Source organism: Jaculus jaculus, chromosome X (assembly GCF_020740685.1).
Source record: "Jaculus jaculus isolate mJacJac1 chromosome X, mJacJac1.mat.Y.cur, whole genome shotgun sequence".
NCBI classification, from domain to species: Eukaryota; Metazoa; Chordata; class Mammalia; order Rodentia; family Dipodidae; genus Jaculus; species Jaculus jaculus.
Window position 1 is genome coordinate 64,669,240 of NC_059125.1, and position 27,166 is coordinate 64,696,405.

At 42.0% G+C, this 27,166-nt stretch overlaps 1 protein-coding gene across 1 annotated transcript; it reads right to left on the reverse strand.

Annotated features, from left to right (window-relative positions):
* Ercc6l (ERCC excision repair 6 like, spindle assembly checkpoint helicase) lies at nucleotides 1-26,919 on the reverse strand. Its single transcript, XM_004660909.2, has 2 exons — nucleotides 26,802-26,919; nucleotides 1-4,043 (listed from the first exon to the last, which is right to left on the reverse strand). The coding sequence occupies exons 1-2, from the start codon at nucleotides 26,867-26,869 to the stop codon at nucleotides 389-391; spliced, it is 3,723 nt and encodes a 1,240-aa protein (XP_004660966.2). The 5' UTR covers nucleotides 26,870-26,919; the 3' UTR covers nucleotides 1-388.
* Between the last annotated feature and the right edge of the window lie 247 nt (nucleotides 26,920-27,166).

The following is a 27,166-nucleotide window of genomic DNA, read 5'->3' on the forward strand; positions in this document are numbered from 1 at the left end:
TTTGAGAAAAATAACTTTAATTTTCTTATCTGAGCTGACAGACAAGACGGTCACTTTCACAGTAAAATTAGTAGCTAGTAACTTTACAAAAACATCTTTTGAAAATGTAAAACTTAAAAAAACCAAAGTTATGAAAGTTTGCAGAATATTCTTAAAAGAAAAAAAATGTAAGAATATTCAAGTTAAGAAATGTTAACCTAGTGGTCAGAAATCTGAATAGATTTAGGGACGGGGACAGGAGCCAAGGCTCAGAGACAGGACTTGCTTTTGGAGATCTTTCTTGCTCTGAGTAAAAATGCTTCATGCTCCCAAAGAATCCAATTATGGAAACAAAAATTGTTTTATATTCAGTTGCATCTTAAAATAGAATAAGGAGGTTATAAAGTTCTCAAGTGTTACTAAGTTGTTTATACAAATCTAAAGTCATGAGCATGACTTCAGGATCTGCACTTTTTATGTCAAGTGCCTTAACTAAGCAGCTTAGAGCCTCCTGTATCTTTCCACATTCTTTCAGTTCTTTGCCACGAGCTACAAGAGTCTCATAGTCAGTGGCAGCCTCTGCTGCCTTATCCTGGGGAGAATCAACCAAAGGCTCACTGGACAAAACTTCAGGGGCATCAGGGGAGGCCTGTAGGGCCTGAAGACTAGGCTCAGACATAGTTGGGCTTCTGGGCTTGCTTTCTGAAGTCGGTATTTCTCCAGAGGGCTCCTCCTGTGTGTGCTCTGCAGCTTCATCACTGCTCTCTTCCTCCTCCGAATGATCTTGAGTAGACTCTGCTTCGCTGCTATCATCAAGCTTTTCTTCCAAATCTTCTATGTGGTCTAAGACCACATTGATCAGAGACCTCCTAGAGGCCAGAGATCTCCTAGAGTTCACAGACTTACTTACAATGTCAGCTAGTTTAGGTGAGAAGAACCTTCCAGATGGACTGGTATCATCTTTTGGAGTTGAAGCATCAAATTGTTTCAGAGATGAGAATAGAAAGGGAGATATGCTGAATGAACTTGGGCCAGACATATCTTTACATGAATCATCCTCATCTTCATCATCTGAGACAATCCTTCTAGCTTTGTTTCTATTTTTAATGCTAACTACTTCTTCTGGTTCATCATTCTTAGAAGAATCCAAACTCAGATTATGCACTGACTCTGCTCTGAGATTAGCTGCCGAGCCACTCAAGATGTTTTCGTTCTCAACATGCTCCAAAGACTGGCCACAGAGATTGTATCTACTGTCTGCAGAGTCTTCCAGGAAAAGATTGAAATCACATGCATACTGCACTGAAGATGCTGAAACACCCTCCTGTAACTTGGCCTCATTTGCCTGAGCACCCTGCAGTGCACTATGGGATGCTGACAAGTTATCAGCTATTTCAGTAACAGACACATTTGATTCTATGTTTTCAGCATCATCTATAAGATTAATGGGCTGAGGATTGCAATGATATAAACTCTCATCATCCTGTAGATCTAGATTTGGTCCAAGATGAGCTTTTCCTGGGCTAGGTAAATAACTGAAACTTCCCAGGAGGTTCTCTTGTACATCTGCTTGTTTAGGTGCCTCTTGTAATGCCTTCTTTTGCATGGTTTCATTTTCAGTTGCAAACATGTTTGCTGTTCCCAATGAAGAGTCAGTCCAAATTCCTCCTACACTTTCAACCCCCTTGGGTCCAGTTACAGAATCAGCATCAAATATATTTTCATGTTGGTGCCTAACATCTTCCGGCACAGCACCACTCATCTCTACCCTGGGGAGATCTTGTGACTCACTCACTCTGGACTGATTATCAATGCTTACATTTGCCATTTGAAAACTGATATCTTCTTCCTGGGTAAGATGAGAAGTTATGAGAGGTAAAGGCTGATGCTCTGGCTTCTTCACTTCAGGGCATTTCTTTACTTGAGAAGGGAGTACAGATGCTCTAAGCCAGGCCTCCTCATTTCCAGTTTCTGGTCTTTCCATTTTATTGTGAGACTCAAATTCAACAAGGAATTGAGCTTTCTGAACTCTCTGTTGAATATACTGAGATTCTTCTATCACATTAAGCTCTTCTTTAACAGAGAGATCATGTGTGTACATCAAATCATGGTCTGAGATTCCTGCTATGCCCACAGAGTGCAGATAAGCAATATGGTCATCTAGTTCCTCATCAGATCTTCTCTGAGCAGCATGCAGACACTGAAGCTGTAATTGGGTTGCAGAGTTCTGAAAATCCTCAATTGTGAAGAGCTCTCTTAATTCTTGTTTACTGAAATAGCGAAATGGGTTCTTTTTATCACCAGTAGTCTGTCGGATTAATGAGTCCTTGAAAACTTGTCTTCTGTATATTTTTTCCTCTACAGTCCCACAAGTGATTAGCCTATAAACCACAACATTCTCTTTTTGTCCAATTCGGTAAACTCTATCCACAGCCTGAGCATCAGTGGCAGGATTCCAGCTGGGATCAAAAATGATCACTCTAGTTGCAGCAGTTAACGTTAGGCCAACACCACCTACTTGAGTTGTAAGCAGAAAGACAGAGTATTCTTTATTTTGCTGGAATAACTGAATTCTTTTTTCACGTTCCCAAAGGTGGGTAATTGTACCATCAATTCTCAGTGTCTTAAAGTGCCTATTCTTTAAGAGGCGTTCAATGATGTTGAGAATTTGTCTTGATTGGGAGAACACCAGAGTTTGATGTCCTTCATATTTAAGTCTCTTTAGCAGGGCCATTAAGAAGATCATCTTTCCAGATTCTTCCATCAGTCTATCATCAGATATATGATCAATGCTATTCATAGTTGAGGAATCTTCCTCCTCACTTTCATCTTGAGCAGAGAATTTGACAGTCCCTAGATTTAGCAGCTGGCAAGCTCGTGCAGATAGCAGCCTAGGATGATCACAAAGCTTCTTTAAGACACCTAGTTCAGCCAGAGGTGAGCGGGTCTCCATTAACAACTCCTTGATGTGATCTAGAGACACGAACTTCCTGTAAATTTCCTCTTGTAAAGGAACAAGGCGTATCCAAATGATGAAATCATTTTTCCTGGTAAGGGAAGGCATTTCACAGCTAACAACAACACCTGGACTCTTTTCACTAGGTCCAACTTCTGGGTTGTCTGACTGTTTCTTCTGTACTTCTTCTTTAGTCCTCCTGAGAAAATAAGGTTTTATGATCTCCATTAAGTTTTCAGATATCTTAAATCCCAAGGCTTTTTCCCCTGGAGTAGCATCCTTCTCTCTTGCTCTAATGATGGGATTTTCGTACTCCATTTTGAAAGTTTTTAATGTTCCTAGCAAGGACCCTTGGCAAGCAAAATCAAATAAGGACCAAAGTTCTTGCAGATTATTCTGGATTGGGGTTCCTGTAAGGAGGAGACGATTGCTTGCAGGGATGGCACGAGCACAGATTGCTGACTTTGTAGATGAGCTTTTGATTTTATGTGCTTCATCAAGGATGACATAGTCCCACACAAACTTTTGGTCCTTAAAACTTGAAAGTTGTTGCCAATTATTGATTAACATTTGGTAGGTGGTGATAATGACACCATTCCTATCCTGAATCCGTCTCAGGTTTCTGGTACGCTCATCTTTGCTAGGGCCATGAAAGGTTTTGACTCTCATTCCAGGAGTCCACTTGGAAAATTCTTTGATCCACGTGCTAATGAGATTGGTTGGCATGATCAATAGCACGTGATTCACAAGTGAAGCATCAAACATACCAGATAGAAAAGCAATAATTTGAACAGTCTTCCCCAACCCCATATCATCTGCCAAAATACCCCCCTTTCGTCCATCCTTATACAGACCATACAGAAAGGCTATGCCTTCCTTTTGGTGCTCAAAGAGTTGCTTGTGTAGTTCTCGATAAAGGAGCAGGCCAGAGTTGCACACATCTGTGAAGTCATCACCTTCTTCCGCCAACTGCTCCAAAGCTTCCTGTAGTTTCTGGATTCTACTCATCACCTTTTGGGTGGGACAGATGTCCTTTGCCAAATTGAAAAGTTTCAATGCTTCTTCCAAATCTCCATTTTTAGTTGCTTCTTTGGCTTCTTTTATATATCTATTTAAAAAGGCAAAAAAAAAAAAAAATTAACATGGGACCAGTGATGTAGCTCAGTGGTAGTATGTATTTGACATGTACAAAGTTCTGGATTCACAGAGAAAAGCAAAGAAAAATCACGTGTGTAAGCACATGCACATGTGTGTGCGCGTGCACACATGTGCATACACACACAAGAACAGAAAGATACACATTGAACATTCAGTCTAAAAAAGCTTTAGGGCCAAGTGTGGTGGCACACACCTTTAAAACCAGCACTCGGGGGGCTGAGATATGAAACTGCTTTGAGTTCAAGGCCATTGTAAGATTACATCATGAATTCCAGGTCAGCCTTGGCTACCCTACCTCAAAAAAACAAAAACTAGGGCTATAGAGATGGCTTAGTGGTTAAGCATTTGCCTGTGAAGTCTTAAGGACCCCGGTTCGAGGCTCAACTCCCCAGGACCCACATTAGCCAGATGCTCAAGGGGGGCACTTGCGTCTGGAGTTCATTTGCAGTGGCTGGAGGCCCTGGCACACCTATTCTCTCTCTCTCTCCCCCCTCTCTCTATCTGCCTCTTTCTCTGTCACTCTCAAATAAATAAATAAATAATTAAAAAACAACCAAAAAATAAAACTAAGAAGAAAGCTTTAGGGTCCATTTGGTTTGTTGTTTTTTGGTGACAGGGACTCATGTATCCTAACATGGTCTCAAATGCACTATGTAGTTAAGGATAACCTTGAGCTTCTGATACTCCAGACTCCATTACCCAAGTACAAGGACTTCAGTTATGTACTACTGTGCCTAGTCTTATGGAGTACTGAGGACTGAACCCAGGGCTTTGTGCATGTTAAGCAAGCACTCAACCAACTGAGCTACAGTACCAGTGATATAGTTGAGCTTTTAATATCCTGAATTCAAGGCAGGAAGATTAGTACAGAAAATGTTACACGCCTTTTATCCAAGCATTTGGGAGGCTGTGGCAAGAATATCAGAGTTCCAAGCCAGCTTGGGATACAGAGCAAGATTTTGTCCCCAGAAAAAAACAGAAAAAGAGAAAGAAGCTAGGAGACTGGTGTGGTGGTGCACACCTTTAACCCCAGCCTCAGAAGGCAGAGGATTTCTGTGAGTTTGAGGCTACACTGAGACTACATAGTGAATTCCAGGTCAGCCTGGGCTAGAGCAAGATCCTACTTTAAAAACCATTATTGGGCTGAAGAGATGGCTTAGCAGTTAAGGCATATGCCTGCAGAGCCTAAGGACACAGGTTTGATTCTCCAGGTCCCGCGTAAGCCAGATGTATGTGGTGGTGCACATGTCTGGAGTTCATTTACAGTGGGTAGAGGCCCCGGTGCACCCATTCTCACTCTCTCCCCCTCATCCCTCTTTCTGTTTCAAATAAATAAAAATAAATCTAAAAAAAATTATGAAGTCACAAAAGTTAAGGACTATACAACAGTTATAAAATAAGGCCTTGTACATGCTAGGAAGTGCTCTACCTATGGTTTATATCCTCAGCCCTGAGATCCTCTCAGTTGCAGCAAAGTAAGTTGGATGCAGAAAGTACCACATATCTCATAAGGAAAAATAAATCCAATAAAATGACTTGAAGGTTAAACAGACATAATGGGGATGTTTGAACATCATTGGGATTGATAAAAACTATGGAGACTTTTAAAGTTGGACTGAATGCATTGTATTTTACATCATGTATAGATATCAGTTTATGGGGGCCAGGGGCAGAATATGGTGGTTTAATTCAGGTATCCCCCATAAAATTAGGTGTTCTGAATGCTAGGTTCCCAGCTGATGGAGATTTGAGAATTAACACCTCCTGGAAGGAGTATATTGCTGTTGACAGTCTTATGGGTGTTATAGCCAGTTTCCCCTTGCTAGTGTTTGGCACACTCTCTTGTTGCTATTGTCTACCTTATTTTGGCCAGGGGATGATATCCACTCTCTGCTCATGCTGTCATTTTCCCTGCCATCATGGAGCTTCCCCCTCGAGACTGTAAGCCAAAATAAACCTCTTTTGTCCCACAAGCTGCTCATGGTTGGGTGATTTCTACCAGCAATGTGGACCTGACTGCAACAGGCACCAAAAAGCTCCCTATTTCCAAATCCAATGTAAACATCTTGGTGTCTACCATGTTTTGTTTTCAGACAAGGTCTTACCATGTAGCCCAAACTAGCCTTGAACTCATGATCTTCCTGCTCTAGCCTCTGAGTGTTAGGGTTATAGGCATGTGCCACCACTCCCAGCTTCTGCCTTGTTTAAAGCCACTGATCACTTTTCAATTTTCCTGTCCCCCTTGGTTAATGGCATACACATTTCTCTCCTTCACTTCTTTCTTCACTAGCCATTCTTTCTCATTTTGCATCATTAATTCTCCCTCCACTTATCCCCATATAAATGTTGGTTTTTCTGAGAAACTTTTGTTTGCAGTATCCTTTTCGACTCACTGTAAGGTTTTATCAATGACAATGCCAGCCACGTACTAGGCTGAATCATGTTCTATAAATTTGCATGTGGACCAGAATTGTAAGAGGTAGAGAAATTTTGCACATATAACCAAGAAAAGATAAGGTCATACTGGATGGGAGTGGGGCTAATACAGTAGGACTGGAATACTTAGAAGACATAAACTGAAACATAGAAACAGAGAGGAGAAAGCCATACAAAGACAGAGCAGAGAAGGGACTGAAGTTATCTATAAGCTTTATAGCTCCAAGGCGGGATTCCAGAAGCTAAGGAGGCAAGGAACACATTATCTCCCACAGCCTCCAAAAGGAACTCACACCAATGACACTTGGATTTGAGACCTTTAAACTCTACAACTATAAGAGAATATGTTTCTTAGATTAAATTTTTTTTCCCTTCCTTCAGTGCCGGGGATGGGATACCTTCCAGTGAATTGTTGGCCAGGGAGGTCCCTGATGCCCCCAAAACGTTACAGGCCATTGCCAAGGCCCTTGGTTTCCTACCAGGAATAGAATGGTAAGATCCTATTGCTGAAGACTCCACAGACTTGGACTGCAAGGTTACTAAGAAATTCTGCTGGAGCTGAGTTGAAAACCTCCTGCATGTAGACCAGCTGACAGAAAGCTGGAAAAAAAGCCACGCTGCATGCAGAGTTCAATGTGAGAGAGAGAGAGAAAAAAAAACCACCAGTGAAGATACTCACAGTGGACACTGCAAGCCTTTTATTTGGTCAGCCAGGCCAAATGAGCCAACGGGTACAATAGTAGCATGTCTGTTATGGGGAAAACCAAACAAACGCTCTCTAATTGGATTGGAGGCCCATTCCCTGGATGGAATACAGCCCCGACACTGAAAACCCAGTGGTGTAACATCTGCTGCTCTCTGGCTAAATGTGTATACTAGGCTCACCAAACTGCCCAATAAGCACTTCTCTTAATGTTCATACCCATATATTAATGTTACTCACTTCCGGTTAGAGAACCTTCTCTCTTCAGATGGCAGTGACCTTGGGATGACTCAGAAGGCACCATGGTGCTCAGAAGAAGTGGCAGAGGAGTGCTCAACTCTGAAACATCTCTATCACACCTTCCAAGGCTCAGGTCCATTGTGGAATAAGTGGTGGAAAGAATGTAAGAGCCAAAGGATGGGTGGAACTCCTTGCAATGTGCTCCTCCAGACACAAAATGGCCTGGATATCCATGACTTCACAGTACCTCACACTACCTACATAAGACTATCATAATAGGAGGAAAAGATCATGACATCAAAATAAAAGAGAGACTGATTGAGAGGGGGAGGGGATAAGATGGAGAGTGGAGTTCCAAAGGGAAAATTGGGGGAGGGAATTACCATGGGGTATTGTTAACAATTATGGAAGCTGTCAATAACTTAAAACAATTTTCCCTTTCTACCATTTTTATATCATTACATCCAACAGTGTGTAACCATTGCTATCATCATGTCAAACAGAAAGTCTGTAATGATTAAATAATGACTTTCCCAGCTTCTGCTGACTTCTCACTTTTTGTGTCTATGTGTTTGCCTATTTGAGATCTTTCACATGGGTGGAAGCACATTATTTACCTTTCATGTCTGGCAGTGTTAACTAGCTAATCAATCAAAGAGTAAGAAGGTGCTGTGTGTGGTGGTACATGCCCTTAATCCCAGCACTTGGAAGGCAAAGATAGGAGGACTGCCATGAGTTTGAGTACACCCTGAGACTACATAGTGAATTCCAGGTCAGCTGAGCTAGAGCAAAACCCCGTATCAAAACAAACAAACAAACAAAAATCAAAGGATAAGAAGCTGCAGGTACTAATGGTCTATACCTATTTAAAAGAACTTACTATTGTTGCTGAAAATATTGTCATTTTACCTAGGCTGTGTCCACAAAAAAGCCAGTCAGGATGTTAGCCATTAAATGATCCCCAAAATAATGAAAGCTTTCTTCCTGTTGGGAAGAACTAGCTGCGAAGATCCAACTGGAAGCTGAGGCATATCTGCTATACTAGAAAAAGATAATTTTGATTTTAGCATAATTACCCACTAGCTATTTTTTTTCCATAGTAATTGACCAGCAGCTTCAACTACTTTCTAGAGGCATGTTGCTGGCATGAAGGAGGATTCTCTCTTCCTCTTTATTTTGCCCAGTTAAACTAAAAGCACAATTAACAATTTCAGGCCAAATTTACAAAGGAAGGGCCCTAAAACCCTGTCTGCTTTCTCCCTCTCTCTCTCTCTCTCTCTCTCTCTCTCTCTCTCTCTCTCTCTCTTTTTCCTTTGGTTTTCAAGGTAGTGTCTCACACTACCCAGGCTGGAATTCACTATGTAGTCTCAGGGTGGCCTCAAACTCTCTGCAACCCTCCTACCTCTGCCTCGTGAGGGCTGGGATTAAAGGTGTATACCACCACGTCTGGCTTTGCTTTTACCCTTTCAAATAGACCTTGCTCCCACACTTCTTATATTTCCTTTGTGACAAGCAATACTGGACCTAAAGAGGCAGTAACAACCTTGGCTCTCTCTTTTTTTAAATTTTTCCTGTTTTATTTATTTATTTGAGAGGGACAGACAGAGAATGAAGCTGATAGAGAGAGAGAATGGGCACGCCAGGGCCTCCAGCCACTGCAAATGAACTCCGGATGTGTGCGCCCCCTTGTGCATCTGGCTAACGTGGGTCCTGGGGAATCGAGCCTCGAACCGGGGTCCTTAGGCTTCACAGGCAAGCGCTTAACCGCTAAGCCATCTCTCCAGCCCAACCTTGGCTTTCTTATGTGTCATTAAGTTGGGTTCATGTAGTTGTCTATAGAATCACAGCCAATGACACAAAACATAACCACTATAAGCCAGGTGTAGTGGGGCATGCCTTTAATCCCAGCACGCAGAAGGCCATGGTAGGAGGACTGGTATAAACTCAAGACCAGCCTAAGATTACATACTGAATTCCAGGGCAACCTGGGCTAGAGCAAGACCCTACCAGGAAAAATATTTTAAAAAGATGAAATAAATAACCACTATAGAAACCCTTACACACAGCTTGAGGAATGGCTTAGTGGTTAAGACACTTACCTGCAAAGCCAAAGGACCTAGGTTCAATTCCCCAGGACCCACATAAGCCACAAAGTGGTGAATTTGCAGCAGCTGAAGGCCCTGGAGCACCCATTTTCTCTCTGTCTCTGTCTATCTACCTATCTCTCTACCTATCTACTTCTCTCTCTCATAAATAAATAGAGTCCTTACAGGGTTTCCAATTAAGATGGTGGCATAGGAAACCCCGTTAAAACAATCTAGGGGAGAAAAAGCCAAAAAAAAAAAAATACACTCTTCTACTAAAAAAGCAAGAAGTTATCAACTGCAGCAGAGAAGTAGGACAGATCCAGAGCATCTAGAGCCCACAAAAGCAGGCAGAAACAGCTGCACCAGAGGTGGAACCAGGTCTACATGGTCACAGCCACAAGGCTCAGCTTGAGCCGCAGGAAAAGCCAGGTGAGACTTTCCACTCACACCGGAGCTCCTCTCAAACTAAAGAAACGTGAGGGGAAGATGACATGGAAGAATGGAGGAGCAACTCTTGAGAAATATGAGGACCAGTGTGATAACATGAGCCACCATCCACCGCCTCCCCTTCCCCACCACCAGCATAAGTGCCAGCAAGCACCATAGACCCAGGGAAGGGAGCTCACCTACACAGCGCCCGGTAGGCAATCAAAGAAGCAATCCAACAACCCAGCCAGCCTACCTCAACCCACAGTGCAACAAAGAGAGACGCAAGCAGGAGCACAGTATAATTGGACCAAAACCATCCCAAAAGATAACCAGGATTACACCAAGTCAGTACCCATGAAATAAGACTGGTATATAGGCTTGAATCTGAAGTGTTAATTGCACATTCCATGTCAGGATAAATTATATGTTAAATCTAAAGGGTGGTTGGATTTGCCATGGTTAAATAAGCTATATGTTGGGCTTGTCATTTGTTGCTTCCTGATTTATAGTGCCTCTGTTTCCTCTTCTGTCATTCATTAGGGAAGGGTTTCACATGATCACAAGCTGATTTGGAATCCTCAACAGACCAGAAATCTTAGCCTGCTAGTTGACAGGATTAAGGGTGTGGGACTACACACATCCTAAGTGACTGTGACTTTGTTTGAGGATCTGGTATCATAACATCTAATTATGCATAAATACTCTGTGCTGTTTTTCATTGAGTGTGTACATTGTTTAGTTAAATTTCAGAATCTGCCTGTATTTTGTTCCATTCAGCCTTCATGAACACTCTCATAGCAAGCAAACCCAACATCTGGGGTTACTTTTGTATTTATTCTGAGTCTTAAGAGCTACACATAGCACCTTAAGCTCCTACCCTGAAGAAATATAACATCAGATTGATTGATACTTCTAATAATACTGCATCTAATTGGAAAATCCAGGCAGGAAATTAATCCAAGATGCAAAAATATGTATATCATAACACAAGAAACACAAAAAATCAAGACAATATAAATCCACCAAAAAGTATAATGCATCAGAAATGACCTCCAGTGAGGATGAGTTAGAGGAAATGCCGAGAAAGATTTCAAAAGAATGATTATAAGTATGTTCAAAAAAATCAAATAGGAAATGAAAGAAGAAATCAATGGAATCAAAGACACAGGAAACCAATTTAATGAAATAAAGAGGTCAATATGACATAAATAAGGAAATAGAAATAATAAAGAAAAACCAGTCAGAATTATTAGCAATGAAGAACACAGTCAACGAAATAAAAAACTGTAGAAAATCTTACCAGTAAAATGGATGATGGAGAGGACAGAATATCTAAACCAGAAGAGCAGGTGGCAGATCTAATACAGTCCAACAAAAAGAAAGACAAACTAATAGGAAAGTATAAGGGGAATTTCAAGACATACGGGAATACTATGAAAATATCAAACATAAGAATTCAGGGCATTGGGCTGGAGAGATGGCTTAGTGGTTAAGCGCTTGCCTGTGAAGCCTAAGTACCCCGGTTCAAGGCTCGGTTCCCCAGGTCCCACGTTAGCCAGATGCACAAGGGGGCGCACGTGTCTGGAGTTCGTTTGCAGTGGCTGGAAGCCCTGGGGCGCCCATTCTCTCTCTCTCCCTCTATCTGTCTTTCTATGTCTGTCACTCTCAAAATAAAAATGAACAAAAAAAATTAAAAAAAAAAAAGAATTCAGGGCATAGTAGAAGGAGAAGAATTTCACTCCAAAGGCATAGTAGGTGTTTTCAACAAAATTATAGAAGAAAACTTCCCCCAAATTGGGAAAGAGATGTCAATGCCAATACAGGAATTCTTTAGAACACCAAACGAACAAATCATGGAAAGAAGCTCTCCTCGCCATATTATAATTAAACTACCAAACACACAAATCAAAGAAAATGTATTAAAAGCAGTTAGAGAGAAAATTCAAATCACATACAAAGGCAAGTCCATCAGGATCACGGCAGATTACTCAACATAAACTTTCAAATCCATAAGGGCTTACAATGATGTATTCCAAGTTCTGAAAGATAACAACTGTCAACCAAGGTTGCTTTATCCTGTAAAGTTATCCATTCAAATAGATGGAGAAATAAGGGTATTCCACAACAAAAGCAGGCTAAAGGAATATTTGAAAACAAAACCCACCAAATAAGACTGGTATATAGGCTTGAATCAGAATAAAAGCAGGATAAAGAAATATTTGAAGACAAAACCAGCTCTACAGAAAATACTTGAAAGGATCCTCCATGCTAAAAAGAAAGAAAAACACACATATAAGGAACCTGGAAAAAATAAACCATACTTAAAAACTAGTTAATACAAGAAAGCAGAGGTAAAGCCAGAAGAACTACAAAACAAGAAAAATGGCAAAAATAAATAAACACTTAAAAAAAATTTTTGTTCACTTTTATTTATTTATTTGAGAGTGACAGAGAGAGAAAGAGGCAAAGAGAGAGAGAGAGAGAATAGGCACGCCAGGGCCTCCAGCCACTGCAAACGAACTCCAGACACATGTGCCCCCTTGTTAAATACACACTTTTTAATAATAACTCTTAATGTGAATGGCCTCAATGCCCCAACAAAATGACACAGGTTTTCAGAATGGGTTAAACAGCAGGATCCTTCAGTTTGTTGCCTCCAATAAACTCACCTTTCCACAAAGGATGTACACTGGAAGAAGAAAACTGGTGTTTCAAGCAAATGGGCTTAGAAAACAAGCAGAGGTTGCTATACTAATATCTGACAAGGTAGACTTCAGTCCAACATTAGTTAGGAAAGATAAGGCCACTTTATATTGATTAAAGGAACACTCCAACAGGTGGATATTACAGTCCTAAACATATATGTACCTAACATGGGGGCTCCCAACTTCATCAAACAAACGCTAATAGAACTAAGGTCAGATAACACCAAACACAGTTGTAGTGGGTGACTTCAACACCCCACTCTCATCAATTGACAGGTCATCCTGGGGAAAAAAATAAACAATGATACATATGGATTAAATGAGATCATAGAACAAATAGACATACAGATATATATAGAATATTTCATCCAAATGCTGTAGAATATACATTTTTTCAGCAGCACATAGAACATTTTCTAAAATAGACCATATATTAGGACACAAAACAAATATTAACAAATACAGGAAACTGAAATAATTTCTTATACTCTATCTGATCACAATGGGATCAAACTATAAATCAATAGCAAGAAAAGCTATAGAGCATACACAAAGTCAATGGAAACTAAACAATACACTACTAAATGATGAATGGGTCAATGAAGTAATCAAGAAAGTAATCAAAAAATTCATAGTCGAATGATAATGATAACACAACATACCAAAAACTTTGTGACACAATGAAGCAGTCTGAAGAGGGAAATATATAACTTTAAGTGCCTATATTAAGAAATTAGAATGAGCCAGGTGTGGTGGTGCACACCTTTAATCCCACCACTTGGGAGGCAGAGGTAGGAGGATCACCATGAGTTCGAGGCCACCCTCAACTACATAGTGAATTCCAGGTCAGCCTGGTCTAGAGCAAAAGCCTACTTCGGAAAAAAAAAAAATTGAAAGTTTTCAAGTAAACAACTTAATTCTTCACTTTAAAGCCTTGGAAAAAGAATAAGGCAAACTGAAAATCAGTAGATGGGAAGAAATACTAAAGATTAGGCAGAAATTAATGAAATAGAAACCCCCCAAAAATCCAAAGAATCAATGAATCAAAGAGTTGGTTCTTTAAAAGGATAAACAAGATTAATAAACCTTTAGCAAATATGACCACAATAAAGATAGAAGAGACACAAATTAATAAAATCAGAGGGACAAAAAGGCACCATCACATCAGATAACAGAGAAATTTTTTAAAAATCATAGGGATATACTATAAAAACATATACTCTACCAAGTTTGAAAATCTGAAAGAAATAGATGATTTCCTTGATTTATATGACCTACCTAAATTAAATCAAGATGAGATTAACCACTTAAAAAGACCTGTACCAAGTATGCAGGTCCAAGCAGTTATCAAAAATCTCCCAAAAAAAGTCCAGGCCCAGATGTACTTACCAGACCTTCAGGGAAGAACTAACGCTATTTCTTCTTAAGCTTTTCTATAAAATAAAAAAGAAGGAATCCTACCAAACTCCTATGAAGCCAGCATCATCCTGATACCAAAACCAGGCAAAGACAGGACAAAAAAGGAAAATTATAGACCATTCTCCCTCATGAATGTAGATGCAAAAATTCTCAACAAGATATTGTCAAACAGAATACAAGAATATATCAGAAGCCGGGCGTGGTGGTGCACGCCTTTAATCCCAGCACTCAGGAGGCAGAGGTAGGAGGATTGCCGTGAGTTTGAGGCCATCCTGAGACTCCATAGTGAATTCCAGGTCAGCATGAGCAAGAGTGAGACCCAAGAGTGAAAAACCAAAAAAAAAAGAATATATCAGGAAGATCATTCATCCCAACCAAGTAAGCTTTATCCCAGAGATGCAGGGATAGTTCAACATATGCAAATCGATAAATGCAGTACATTGTATAAATGAACTGAAGGACAAATATCACATGATCCTCTCATTAGATGTAGAAAAAGCATTCAAAAAATCTAACACCCCTTCATGATAAAAGTCCTACAGAGACTGGGAATAGAAGGAATATATCCCAATATAATAAAGGCTATTTATGACAAACCTACAACCAACAGAATGCTAAATGGAGAAAAACTGGAAGCTTTTCCTCAAAACATTATAGGTCATTGCCAAGGCCCATGGTTTGCCACCAGGAATAGATGGTAAGACCCTATTGCTGAAGACTCCACATACTTGGGCTACAAGGCCACTAAGAAATCCTGCTGCAACTGAGCTGAAAACCTCCTCCATGTAGACCAGCTGACAGAAAGCTGGAAGAAACCATTCTGCATGCAGTTCAATGGGATAGAGAAAAACCACCAGTGAAGATACTCAACAGTGGACACTGCAAGCCTTATATTTGGCCATCAAGGCCAAATGAACCAACAGGTACAATAGGGGCATGTCTGTCATGGTAGAAACCAACTGCCCTCTAATTGGACTGGAGGCCTACTCCATGGGAGGGCATACATCCCTGATACTGAAAACTTAGAACAGGGGTAGTCATGAGCCCTAGGGATGTAACGTCTGCTGCTGTCTAGCTAAATGTATATGCTATGCTCACCAAACTGCCCAGTAAGCACTTCTCTTAATGTTCATATCCATATATTAATGCTACTCTCACTTTTGGTAGAGAATCTTCTCTTTTCAGATGGCAGTGACCTTCAGATGACTCAGAAGGCACCATGGTGCTGGAAAGAAGTGATGTAGTATCTCTATCACACCTTCCATGGCTAAGGATCTAATGTGGAAGACATGGCGGAAAGGATGTAAGAGCCAAAGGAAGGGTCGGACTCCTTACAATGTGCTTCCCCCAGACACAAAATGGCCTGGATATCCATGACCTCACAGTGCCTGACACTACCTACATAAGACCATCATAAGAGGAGGAAAAGATCGATCATGACATCAAAATAAAAGAGAGACTGATTTAGATGGGGAGGGGATATGATGGAGAATGGAGTTTCTAAGGGGAAAGTGGGGGGGTATTTACATGGGATATTTTTTATAATCATTGAAGTTGTTAATAAAACTTTTTAAAAGTGGGGCTGGGGTGGAGGAATGGATTAGTGGTTAAGGCACTTACCTGCAAAGCCAAAGGACTCACATAAGCCAGATGCACAAGGTGGTGTATGCATCTAGGTTCATTTTCAGTGGCTGAAGGTCCTGGCATGCCCATTCTCTCTCCACCACTCAAATAAGAAAAATTAAAAATAGGGCTGGAGCCAGGTTTAGTGGTGCATGCCTTTAATCCCAGAACTCAGAGGGCAGAGGTAGGAGAATCACTGAGTTTAAGGCCACCCTGAGACTACATAGTGAATTCCAGGTCAGCTTGAGCTACAGTGAGACCCTACCTCAAAAAGGGGAGGGGTTGCAGAGATGGCTTAGCGGTTAAGGCATTTGCTTGTGAAGCCTAAGGACCCTTGTTTGACTCTCCAGATCCTCAGTAAGCCAGACACACCCTGAGGCAAATGCACATGCCCACTAGGTGGAGCAAGTGTCTGGAGTTCGATTGCAGTGGCTGAGGCCCTGGCACAACAATCCTCATTCTCTCTCTCTAAAAAATAATAAATAGAAACAGATAAAAAGGGGGTGGCTATCCAGAGGCTGGGAAGGTCAAATGGGGATTTATTTAATGGTTGTTCTTTAGGTTTATAAGATGAAAAATCATGGAGACAGATGGAAGTGATGGACACATTTAATACCACAGAACTATACATTTAAAAATGGTTAATATCAGTGGGAGTGATGGTTTAGCAGTTAAGGCACATGTCTGTGAAGCCTAAGGACCCAGGTTCAATTCCCCAGTACCCACATAGGTGAGATAAACAAGGCGGCACATGCATTTGGAGTTTGTTTGCAATGGCTAGAGATCCTAGTGGGCCCATACTCACTTACTCTCTCTTTCTCTCAAATAAATAAACAAATAAATACATATTTTTAAATGGTTAATATGAGGATGCGGAATGGCTTTGTGGTTAAAGGTGCTTACTTGCAAAAGACTGCTAGCCCAGGTTTGAGTACTCAGTGCCCATGTAAAGCCAGATGAACAAAGTGGTATATGCATCTACAGTTTGTATGCAGTGGCAAGTGGCCCTGGAAGGCCCATACTCAATCGCTCTCTTGCAAATATACATAAAATATAAACCAGGCCTGGTGGCACATGCCTTTAATCCCAGCACTGGGGAGGCAGAGGTAGGAGGGATCATCATGAGTTCAAGGCCACCTGAGACAACATAGTGAATTCCAGGTAAGCCTGAGCTAGCGTGAGACCCTACCTCAAACCCTCCCTCCAAAATTTAAAATATTTTTAAAAAGATAGTCAAGTATAGTGACACATGCCTTTAATCTCAGCACTTGGTAAGCTGAGGTAGGAGGATTGCTGTAAATTTGAGGCCAATCTGAGATTACAGAATGAGTTCCAGGTCACCCTGGGGTAGAACAAGATCCTATCTCAAAAAAAAAAAAACCCAAATAAAAATAAAATAGCTACAAAGCATGCCAGTGAATGGATATGAGTATGTTAGTGTTTATTTAACAATAAACAGGTGTGCAAGCTGGGCGTGGTGGCACATACCTTTTATCCCAGTGTTCAGGAGGCAGGAGATAGGAAGATCACCATGAGTCTAAGGCCATCCTGAGACTGCATAGTGAATTACAGATTAGCCTGGGCTAGAGTGAAACCCTACCTTGTAAAACAAAAACAAAATTAAATTAAATAAAAAAAACAGGTATGCAGATTGTTGTGAGGCTGTAGCTCAGGGGGAAAGCAACTGTAATTGTCTGGCACGGATGATACCCTGGGTTCAACGTATAGCACAGCAAAAGGAAAAACATGTCAATTATTTTGATTCCTCCTAAAATTGCTTTCACTAGCAATAATACAATAAAACATGTATATTTATCAAAATAAAAGAGAGACTGATTGAGAGGGGGAGGGGATATGATGGAGAATGGAGTTTCAAAGGGGAAAGTGGGGGGAGTGAGGGCATTACCATGGGATATTGTTTATAATCATGGAATTTGTTAATAAAAAATAATGACAATAAAATATATGTTTATAATATGCATACACACACCTTTGCTCACTTATATTAAATATATTTGTAGAAAATATAAGAGGGCTGGAGAGATGGCGTAGCAATTAAGCACTTGCCTGTGAAGCCTAAGGACCTCGGTTTGAGGCTGCATTCTTCAGGACCCACATAAGCCAGATGCACAAGGTGGCGCATGCATCTTAAGTTCGTTTGCAGTAGCTGGATGCCCTGACGTGCCCATTCTCTCCCCTCCCCAGTCTTTCTCTCTCTATCTCTGCCTCTTTCTCTCTCTGCCACTCTCAAATAAAAAAATAAACAAGAAAGTATCAGGGGTGAGGGAGGGAATTACCATGGGATATTTTGTTATAATCATGGAAAAATGTTAATAAAAATTTAAAAATTAAAAAAATAAAATAAAAATTTAAAGAAACAAAGAAAATATAATAGATAAGTGCTTGCCTGTGAAGCCTAAGGACCCTGGTTTGAGGCTCGATTCCCCAGGACCCATGTAAGCCAGATGCACAAGGTGGCACACGCATCTGGAGTTTGTTTATGGTGGCTGGAGGCCCTGGCACGCCCATTCTCTATCTGCCTCCTTCTGTCTGTCTGTCTGTCACTCTCAAATAAATAAAAATAAACAAAAATAAATTACAAAGGAAATTTAATAGAATTTCTAGCACAGAAATGTAAAACTAAACCTGGCATGGGAGCACATACCTATAATCCCATCTCAGGAAACTGAGACAGAAGGATCCCAAATTCCAGGGTAGCATGAACTACATAGTGAAACCCTGTCTCAGAGAAAAGTAAAAACAAGCCGGGCAAGGTAGTGCACGCCTTTAATCCCTGCACTCGGGAGGCAGAAGTAGGAGGATCGCAGAGTTCAAGGCCACCCTGAGACTACACAGTAAATTCCAGGTCAGCCTGGGCTGGAGTAAAAGCCTAACTCGAAAAACTAAAAACAAAAAAAAAAAGTAAAACGGCCGATCGTGGTGGCGCATGCCTTTAATCCTAGTACTTGGGAAGCAGAGGTAGGAGGATCACCATGAGTTTCAGGCCACCCTGAGACTACATAGTGAATTCCAAATCAGCCTGGACTAGAGTGAGACCCTACCTTGAAAAACCAAAAAAAAAACAAAACAAAACAAAAAAAAAAAAAACAGGTAAATCCCAGGCCCAAATGCTGTATGTTCTCTCTCATATGTGGATCCTACCTACAAATGTTTAGACTTGCAAGTGAGTTGGGGTAAAAATTGGTAGCAGAGGCCAGTAACCTACAAATGGGCTAAAAGGGAGGGAGGAGAGAGGAGGACTTAAGGGGATGGTACTGTATATATTTAAATAGATGAACAGATTACTGAGGATGGAATGGACTAAGTGAGGTCAGGGCAAAATTTAATGGGCTGGAGCTGCAGAGATGGCTTAGCAGTTAAGCACCTGCCTGTGAAGCCTAAAGACCTTGGTTCAAGGCTCAATTCCCCAGGACCCATGTCAGCCAGATGCACAAGGGGGTGCACGCATCTGGAGTTTGTTTGCAGTGGCTGGAGGCCCTGGTGTGCCCATTCTCTCCCTCTCTCTCTCCCTCTTTCTCTCTCTCTCTCTCCCACTTTCTCTTTCTCTCTCTGTTTGTGTGCTGCTCTCAAATAAATAAATAAATAAAAATTAGGGCAGGATACATGGCTTAGCGGCTAGTTGCTTGCCTGTGAAGCCTAAGGACCTCGGTTTGAGGCTCGATTCCCCAGGACCTAAGTAAGCCAGATACACAAGGTGGCACATGCATCTGGAATTTATTTGCAGTGGCTAGAGGCCCTGGTGCACCCATTCTCTCTCTATCTGCCTCTTTCTCTTACTGTCTGTCTGTTGCTCTCAAATAACTAAAAGTAAGCAAAAAAAATGTTTTTTAGCTTTATAAAAAATTTTAATGGGCTGGAGAGATGGCTTAGTTGTTAAGGTGCATACCTGCGAAGCCTAAGGACTCAGGTTCGATTCTGCAGATCTCACATAAGCCAGATGCACATGGAGGTTCATGTGGCTGGAGGCCCTGGCACACCCATTCTCTCTCTCTCTCTCTAATAAATAAATAAATAATCTTTAATTTTTTTAATTTAAAAAAAATTTAAGAGGGTATGAATAAGCCATATGGAAACCTACCTTTTTGGACAATGGCACACCCAGAAGCCATAGATTATTCCTAAAACAAATTTTAGTGCCAGGGAAGGGATACCTTCCAGTGAGTAGTTGGCTAAGGAAGTAGGTCTCTGATGTCTCCAAAACATTAGACCATTGCCAAGGCTCTGGTTTCCCACCAGAAATAGATGGCAAGACTCTATTGCTAGACTCCACATGCTTGGGTTACAAGGACTCTGAGAAATAAATCTGTAGCTGAGCGGAAAACCTCCTCCCTGTAGACCAGCTGTCAGAAAGCTGGAAAAAGCTATGCTGCATGCAGCCCTGTGGGAGACAGATGTCATCAGTGGAGATAAACAATAGTGGACATTGAAAGCCTTAAGTTTGGCCAGCCAGGCCAAATGAGCCAACGGGTACAATAGAGGCATGACTGTCATAGAGGAAACCAACTTCTAATTGGGCTATAGGAACCACAGGAAGGAGGTGGTGAGCCCTAGGGGTGTAATCCCTGCTGTTGTCTGGGGGCGGGGGGAAGGGCGTGTGTGTGTGTGTGTGTGTGTGTGTGTGTGTGAGAGTGTGTGTGTGTGTGTGTGAGAGTGTGTGTGTGTGTGTGCGCGCGCGCGCACGCGCGCGCGCGCGCGCAATGCTCACCAAACTGCCCAGTAAGCACTTTTCTTAACATTCATGCCCATATATGAATGTTCCTCTCACTTTTGGTTTGAGAAGCTTCTCTTTTCAGATGTCAGTGACCACTGGGATGACCCAAACGGCACCATGGTACTAAGAAGAAGTGATAGAGGAGTGGCAAAAAGAAAGTAATAGCCAAAGGAAGGGCAGGACTGCTTACAATACAGTCTTCCAGTTTGGTGTCATATCCTTGACCTCTCACAGTGCCTAGTACTTCCTATACCAGACTCTCATAACCGGAGGAAAAGATATCAAAATATAAAAGAGGCAGGGTATGGTGGTACATGCTTTTAATCCCAGCACTCAGGAGGCAGAAATAGGAGGATCACTGTGAGTTCGAGGCCAGCCTGAGAGTACATAGTAAATTCCAGATCAACCTGAGGTAGAGCGAAACCCTACCTCAAAAATAAAAATAAAAAATAAAAGCAAGATAATTGAGAGGGGAAGGGATATGATGAAGAGTGGATTTGTGAAGAAAATGAGGGAGAAGAGGGAATTACTAGGGTTTATTGTCTATAATTATGGACATTGTCAATAAAAAGTTGTTTTTTTTTTAAAAGAAGCTGGGCATGATGGTGTACACCATTAATACCAGCACTAGGGAGGCACAGGTAGAAGGATCACTTTAAGTTCGAGGAAACTCAAGAGACTATATAGTAAATTCGATGTCAGCATGGGCTAGAGTGAAACCCTACCTTGAAAACTCCCCCCACAAAAAGCCAGATGCTCAAAATGGTATATGCATTTAGAGTTCATTTGCAGCAGCAAGAGGCCCTGGCATGTCCATTCTTTCTTTCTCTTTCCTTTTTTCTCTCTTTCGCCTTGCAAATAAATAAAAATATTTTTAACACTTTTTTTTTCAAGGTAGGGTCTCTCTCTGGTCCAAGCTGACCTGGAATTCACTATGTAGTCTCAGGGTGGCCCTGAACTCATAATGACCCCCTACCTCCCGAGTGCTGGGACTAAAGGCATGTGCCAACATGTCTGGATTTAAAAATATTTTTTTTTGTTGTTTTTTAGAGGTAGGGTCTTACTCTAGCCTAGACTGACCTGGAATTATGTAGTCTCAGGGTGGTCTTGAAATCACAGTGATCCTCCTACCTCTGCCTCCAAAATGCTGGGATTAAAGGCATGCACCACTACACCCAGCTTTAAAATATTAAAAAAATAAAAGAAAAAGAAAAGAAGCACTCAGGAGGCAAATGTAGGAGGATCAGTGAGTTCAAGTCTAGCCTGAGACTACATAGTGAATTCCAAGTCAGCCTGAGCTAGAGTGAGACCCTACCTTGAAAAACAAACAAAAAGCTGGGTGTGGTGGTGGTACACACCTTTAATCCCACACTTGGGAGGTAGAGGTAGGAGGATCGCCGTGAGTTCGAGGCCACCCTGAGGCTCCATAGTGAATTCCAGGTAAGCCTGGGCTACAGTGAGACCCTTCCTCAAAGAAACAAAAAAAAAAAAAAGAAGGAATTTAAGGACTGGAGAGATGGATTAGCAGTTAAAGCATTTGCCTGCAAAGCCAAAGGAACCAGGTTCCATTCCCCAGGACCTACATCAGCCAGATGCATATGGTGGCATGTGTATCTGGAGTTCGTATGTAGAGTTAGCGGCCCTGGTGCACCCATTCTCAGTCTCTCTCAAATAAATAAAAACCAAAATAATTTTTTTAAAAAAATTTTAAAGGGATTAAAGGTGTGTGCCACCAACTGGGCAGAAAGTATGTTCTTAAGAAAAAATAAAAATATATTAAATTGGGTATAAAAATAATTTAAGTAAACCAGCTTACATATTTTTAAATTTTTACCTAAAGGCTAAAGAGATGGCTCAGTTCATAAAGTACTTGCCACACAAGCATGAAGACCTGAGGTTGGATTCTTAGCACACATCTAAAATGCTGGGCATGACAATGCATGCCTGTGCCCCAGCACTGGGGAGGCAGAGACAGGTGGATCCTCAGAGCTTGCTGGCTAGCTTGTCTAGCTAAATCAGTCAGTAAGCTCAAAGTTTAGTGAAAGACCCTGGATCATGCATATAGCCATTGTGAGGACACCTAAGGTGCTTTTACTTGAGAAGCTCTCACCCATGTCTTGGGGTTATGCACTGTCCTTTTCCTGAATGTCTAGATACTTAATAAACTCACTAATTTTGCTTCATACTGGCTCCTCCAGAAAGTCTTTTCTTGGATATAGTGAAGGACTGATTTTATCTGAATAGAGGACCCACAATGGTGAACTCCTCAGGCTGCTGATGGCTATGTTGGGTTGCACCTTGTGACCACCAATGACACAATGACAACCAGCAGGGCATGGCATTATTATACTCACACCTGTAGTCCCAGCACTCTGGAGACTGAGGAAGAAGGATTAAGAGTCCGAGAAGCTTGGGCTACACAGCAGGACTCTGCCTCAAAAGAAAAAAAAACAAAAAACAAAAAACAAAAAACAAAAACAGGGCTGGAGAGATGGCTCAGCAGTTAAGGGACTTCCCTGCAAAGCCTGACAACCTGGGGTTCAAATCCCCACTACAGGGCCGGAGAGATGGCTTAGCTATTAAGGCATCGGCCTGCAAAACCAAAGGACCCAGGCTCAACTCAGCAGGACCCATATAAGCCATATGCACAAGGGGCACATGTGTCTGGAGTTTGTTTGCAGTGGCTGGAGGCACTGAGAGCCCATTCTCTATCTGTTTCTCTCTCTCTCTCAAAAAATAACAATATCTAAAAAAAAAAAAAAAGAGTACAAGTCCCCACTACCCACAAAAGTGTCACGTGTAAGTGGAGTTTGTCTGCAATGGCTAGAAGTGCTGGTGTGTCCATTCTCTCTATCTACCTCTTTCTCTCATTCTCTCTCATATAAATATTTGTTTTAAAAAACTGTAACTCACCCACACAACATCCTACATAAGATATAAACAAAGGGCTGGAATAGATATTTTCTCAAAACATACAGAAGGCAAGCAAGTGCATTAAAAGATGGTCAAGAGCCGGGCATGGTGGCACATACCTTTAATCCCAGCACTCAGGAGGCAGAAGTAGGAGGATCGCCTTGAGTTCGAAGCCACCCTGAGCTTCCATAGTGAATTCCAGGTCAGCCTGAGCTAGAGTGAGACCCTACCTCAAAAAAACAAAACAAAACAAAAAAAAAAAGATGGCCAAACCACTAAACCACTAATCATTAGGAAGACGAAAATCAAAACCAACAATTCATTCCATTAGGATGACTACTCTCTCAAACTGAAGAGGATATAGACAAATTTGAGCTCCTGTATAAACTGATATAGCGACTATAGGAAGCAGTATTAAGTTTTGAGAAGTCCTGGGTTCAAACCCCAGAACAAATTAAGCAAACAATCAAACAAAAACAAGTACCATATGATTCTGCAGTTCCAAATATATAGCTAAAAGAACAGAAATCAGTAGTTTAAAGAATTATCTAAGCCAGGCATGGTGGCGCATGCCTTTAATCCCAGCACTCAGGAGGCAGAGGTGGGAGTGAGACCCTACCTCGAAAAACAAAAAACAAAAACCAAACAACAACAACAACAACAAAAAAGAATTCTCTTGCTGGGCATGGTGGTGCATGCCTTTAGTCCCAGCACTCACGAGGGGATTGCAGTGAGTTTAAGGCCAGCCTGGGACTAGAGAGTGAGTACCAGGTCAGCCTGAACTAGAGAGAGACCCTGCCTTGAAATCCCTCCCCATAATAATTATCTTCAGTCCAAAATGCATCAAAACATTATTCACAACAGCCAAGATACAGGATATGTGGTGTACTGGCGGGCATGGTGGCTCACTCCTTTAATCCCAGTGCTCAAAAGGCTGAGGTAGGAGAAACAAAATGAGTTTGAGACCAGCCTGGGCTACAGAGTGAATTCTAGGTCAGCATGGGCTATAGTAAGACCCTGCATCAAACAAACAAACAAAAAAGATAAAAACAGGGCTGGAGAGAAAGCGCAGTGGTTAAAGGCACTTGCTTGTTTGATGCCCCAGTACCCTCATAGACCCAGATGCACAAAGCGACTGGTACATGCATTTGCAGTTCCTTTGCAGTGGGATCTGGAATGCCCATACTTCTCATGTTCCCTCTCCTGCCGGCTCTCTCACACACACTCTTGCTCTCTTGCTCCCTCTCTCCCTCCTTGCAAATAAATGCATTGCTAATAAATTAAAAAGATAAAAAACAAAACCATGAAGTAGGAGGATCACTGTGAATTCGAGGTCAGCCTAGGAGTACAGAGTGAGTTCCAGGTCAGCCTGGGCTAGAGTAAAATCCTGCCTGGAAAAACAAAACAACATTTAAAAAAAACACACACAAACACAAGAAAAAAAAGGTGGCACATACACACAATAGAACATTAGCATTCAAAAGGAAGGAAATCCTCTCACGGGATACAAGGATGAGCCTTGAATGCAAAGTGAATACGACACATAGAGAGGAATGTACTGTATTTACATAAGGTATCTAGTCAATTTCAGAAACACTGAAGAATTCTGGTTGCTAGGGATAGGGGAAGTGAGAAAGGATGTTTAATAGCTATAGTTTTAATTTTGCAAAACAAAAGGTCTGGGGCTGGAGGGAGGGATGGCTCAGCAGTTAATGCCTTTGCCTGCAAAGCCAAAGGACCCAGGTTCTAATCCCCAGGATGCACCTTAGCCAGATGCACAAGGGGGTGCATGCATGTGGAGTTTGTTTGTTTGCAGCTCCTGGAAGCCCCAAGTGCCCATATTCATTCCCTCCCTCTCTCCCTCCCTCCCTCCCTCCCTCCCCCCCCTCTCTTTCTCTCTCTCTCTCCCCCTCCCTCTTTCTCAGTCAAATAAAAAACAAAATATTTTTTAAAAAGCATAAGGGTTGGAGAGATGGCTTAGCGGTTAAGGCACATGCCTGCAAAGCCTAATGACCCAGGTTCGATTCTCCAGGTCCCACGTAAGCCAGATGCACATGGTGACACATGCATCTGGAGTTTGTTTGCAGTGGCTAGAAGCCCTGGTGTGGCCATTCCCACTCTCTCCATCTCTAATAAATAAATAAAAATAAATCTTAACAAAAGTTTAACAAAAGCATAAAAGATCTGGATAGCAGTGACACTACAATGTAAATATCCTTAACCCAACTAAATTTAAATACTTAAAAATGGTTAGGGGTGGGGGAGCTGGAGAGATGGATCAGCAGTTAAAGGCACTTGCTTGCAAAGCCTGACAGCCCAGGTTCAATTCCCCAGTAACACACATAGGGCCTGATATAAGTGGTGTATGCATCCAAAGTGTATTTGCAATGGCAGGAGGTCCTGCTGTGTCCCATACACACTTTCTTTGTCTCTCAATTTATTTTATTTTTATTTATTTATTTGACAGAAAGAGGAAGGGAAGGGAAGAGAGAGAAATAGAGAATGGGCGTGCCAGGGCCTCCAGCCACTGCAAAGGAACTCAAGATGCGTGCGCCACGTTGTGCATCTGGCTAAAGTGGGTCCTAGGAAATAGGACCTGGGTCCTTTGGCTTTGCAGGCAAACGCCTTAACTGTTAAGCCATCCCTCCAGCCCTGTCTCACAATTTTTTAAAAATGATCACGATGGAAAAGCTTATGTGTATTTTACTATAATTTAATAAAAACTGGGGAGCTTGCTCAGTTGGTAGAGGTGCTTGCTTGCAAAGCCTTCCGGCTGGGGTTCAGTTCCCCAGTATCCACCTAAAAGCCAGATGCACAAAGGTGGTGCATGCGTTCTGCAGTTCGTCTGCAGATGCAAGAGGCCCTGGGGTGCCTATATTCATGCTTATTCATTCTTACTTACAGGTAAATGAGTAATATTTTAAATCTCCATTACCATTCCCCGTCCCCACCCCCACTGATGAATGCCTTATTTGTTTTCAACGCAACTCAACTGTTTTCTGATGAAGTCTTCCCTTGCTCACCAACCCTTAATAGTTGGCACTCCTCTTTCTGCCAACACGGTCCTGCACATTTAAACAACTTACAGCACTTGTCAAAACGCTATACAGGCTAAGTACTAACTTTCAGTCTTGATTCCACTCCCAGATGCAATTTAGGGACCGTGTTTATTCAGCTCTGTTCCGCCAAGGCCTGATTGTTGGCAGTATGGAAAAACTCAAGAAAGGATTGACTAGTTAGTTGAAGTTCTGGCTCTCAAAGAGTTCACAATGGAGAGTCATTTGGCAAAAAGAACGGGGTCACGGGGACCCGCCAGGTTAGAAATCTGTTCAGTCTCCAGAAAGTTCCGAGGAGAGTGTGGAAGTCACTCACTCCCGGGTCAGAACTAGGGAGCTACACACGCCCGGTAGACCAAACCTACCTGAGATAATCAGCAGTCTGTTGAGGACTCAAGTTCTTGGCTTCCGCCAAACCTCTGGAGAACTCCATGGCCGTTGGATTCCCGGGACAGCCTCAAGAACTTGAATTGCGCTCGCTCCCGCCCTGCGCATGCGTTGTGCACATACTAGGACCGAGCCAACTATCGGTCGCGAGACTGGCCAATCTGCGACCTCGACTTCGCATGCTAGCGCCAATTGGGCGCCGCCCAGGAGGGTGGGGCGTCTGCGCGCACGCGCACTCGCACTCGCACGCATACTGGAACTAGGTGGGCGCGGTGTACCACACGCGCCTAGGCGGCAGGGACCGTACATGGCGGGTCCTATTTTACTGCAAACTGGTGAGACA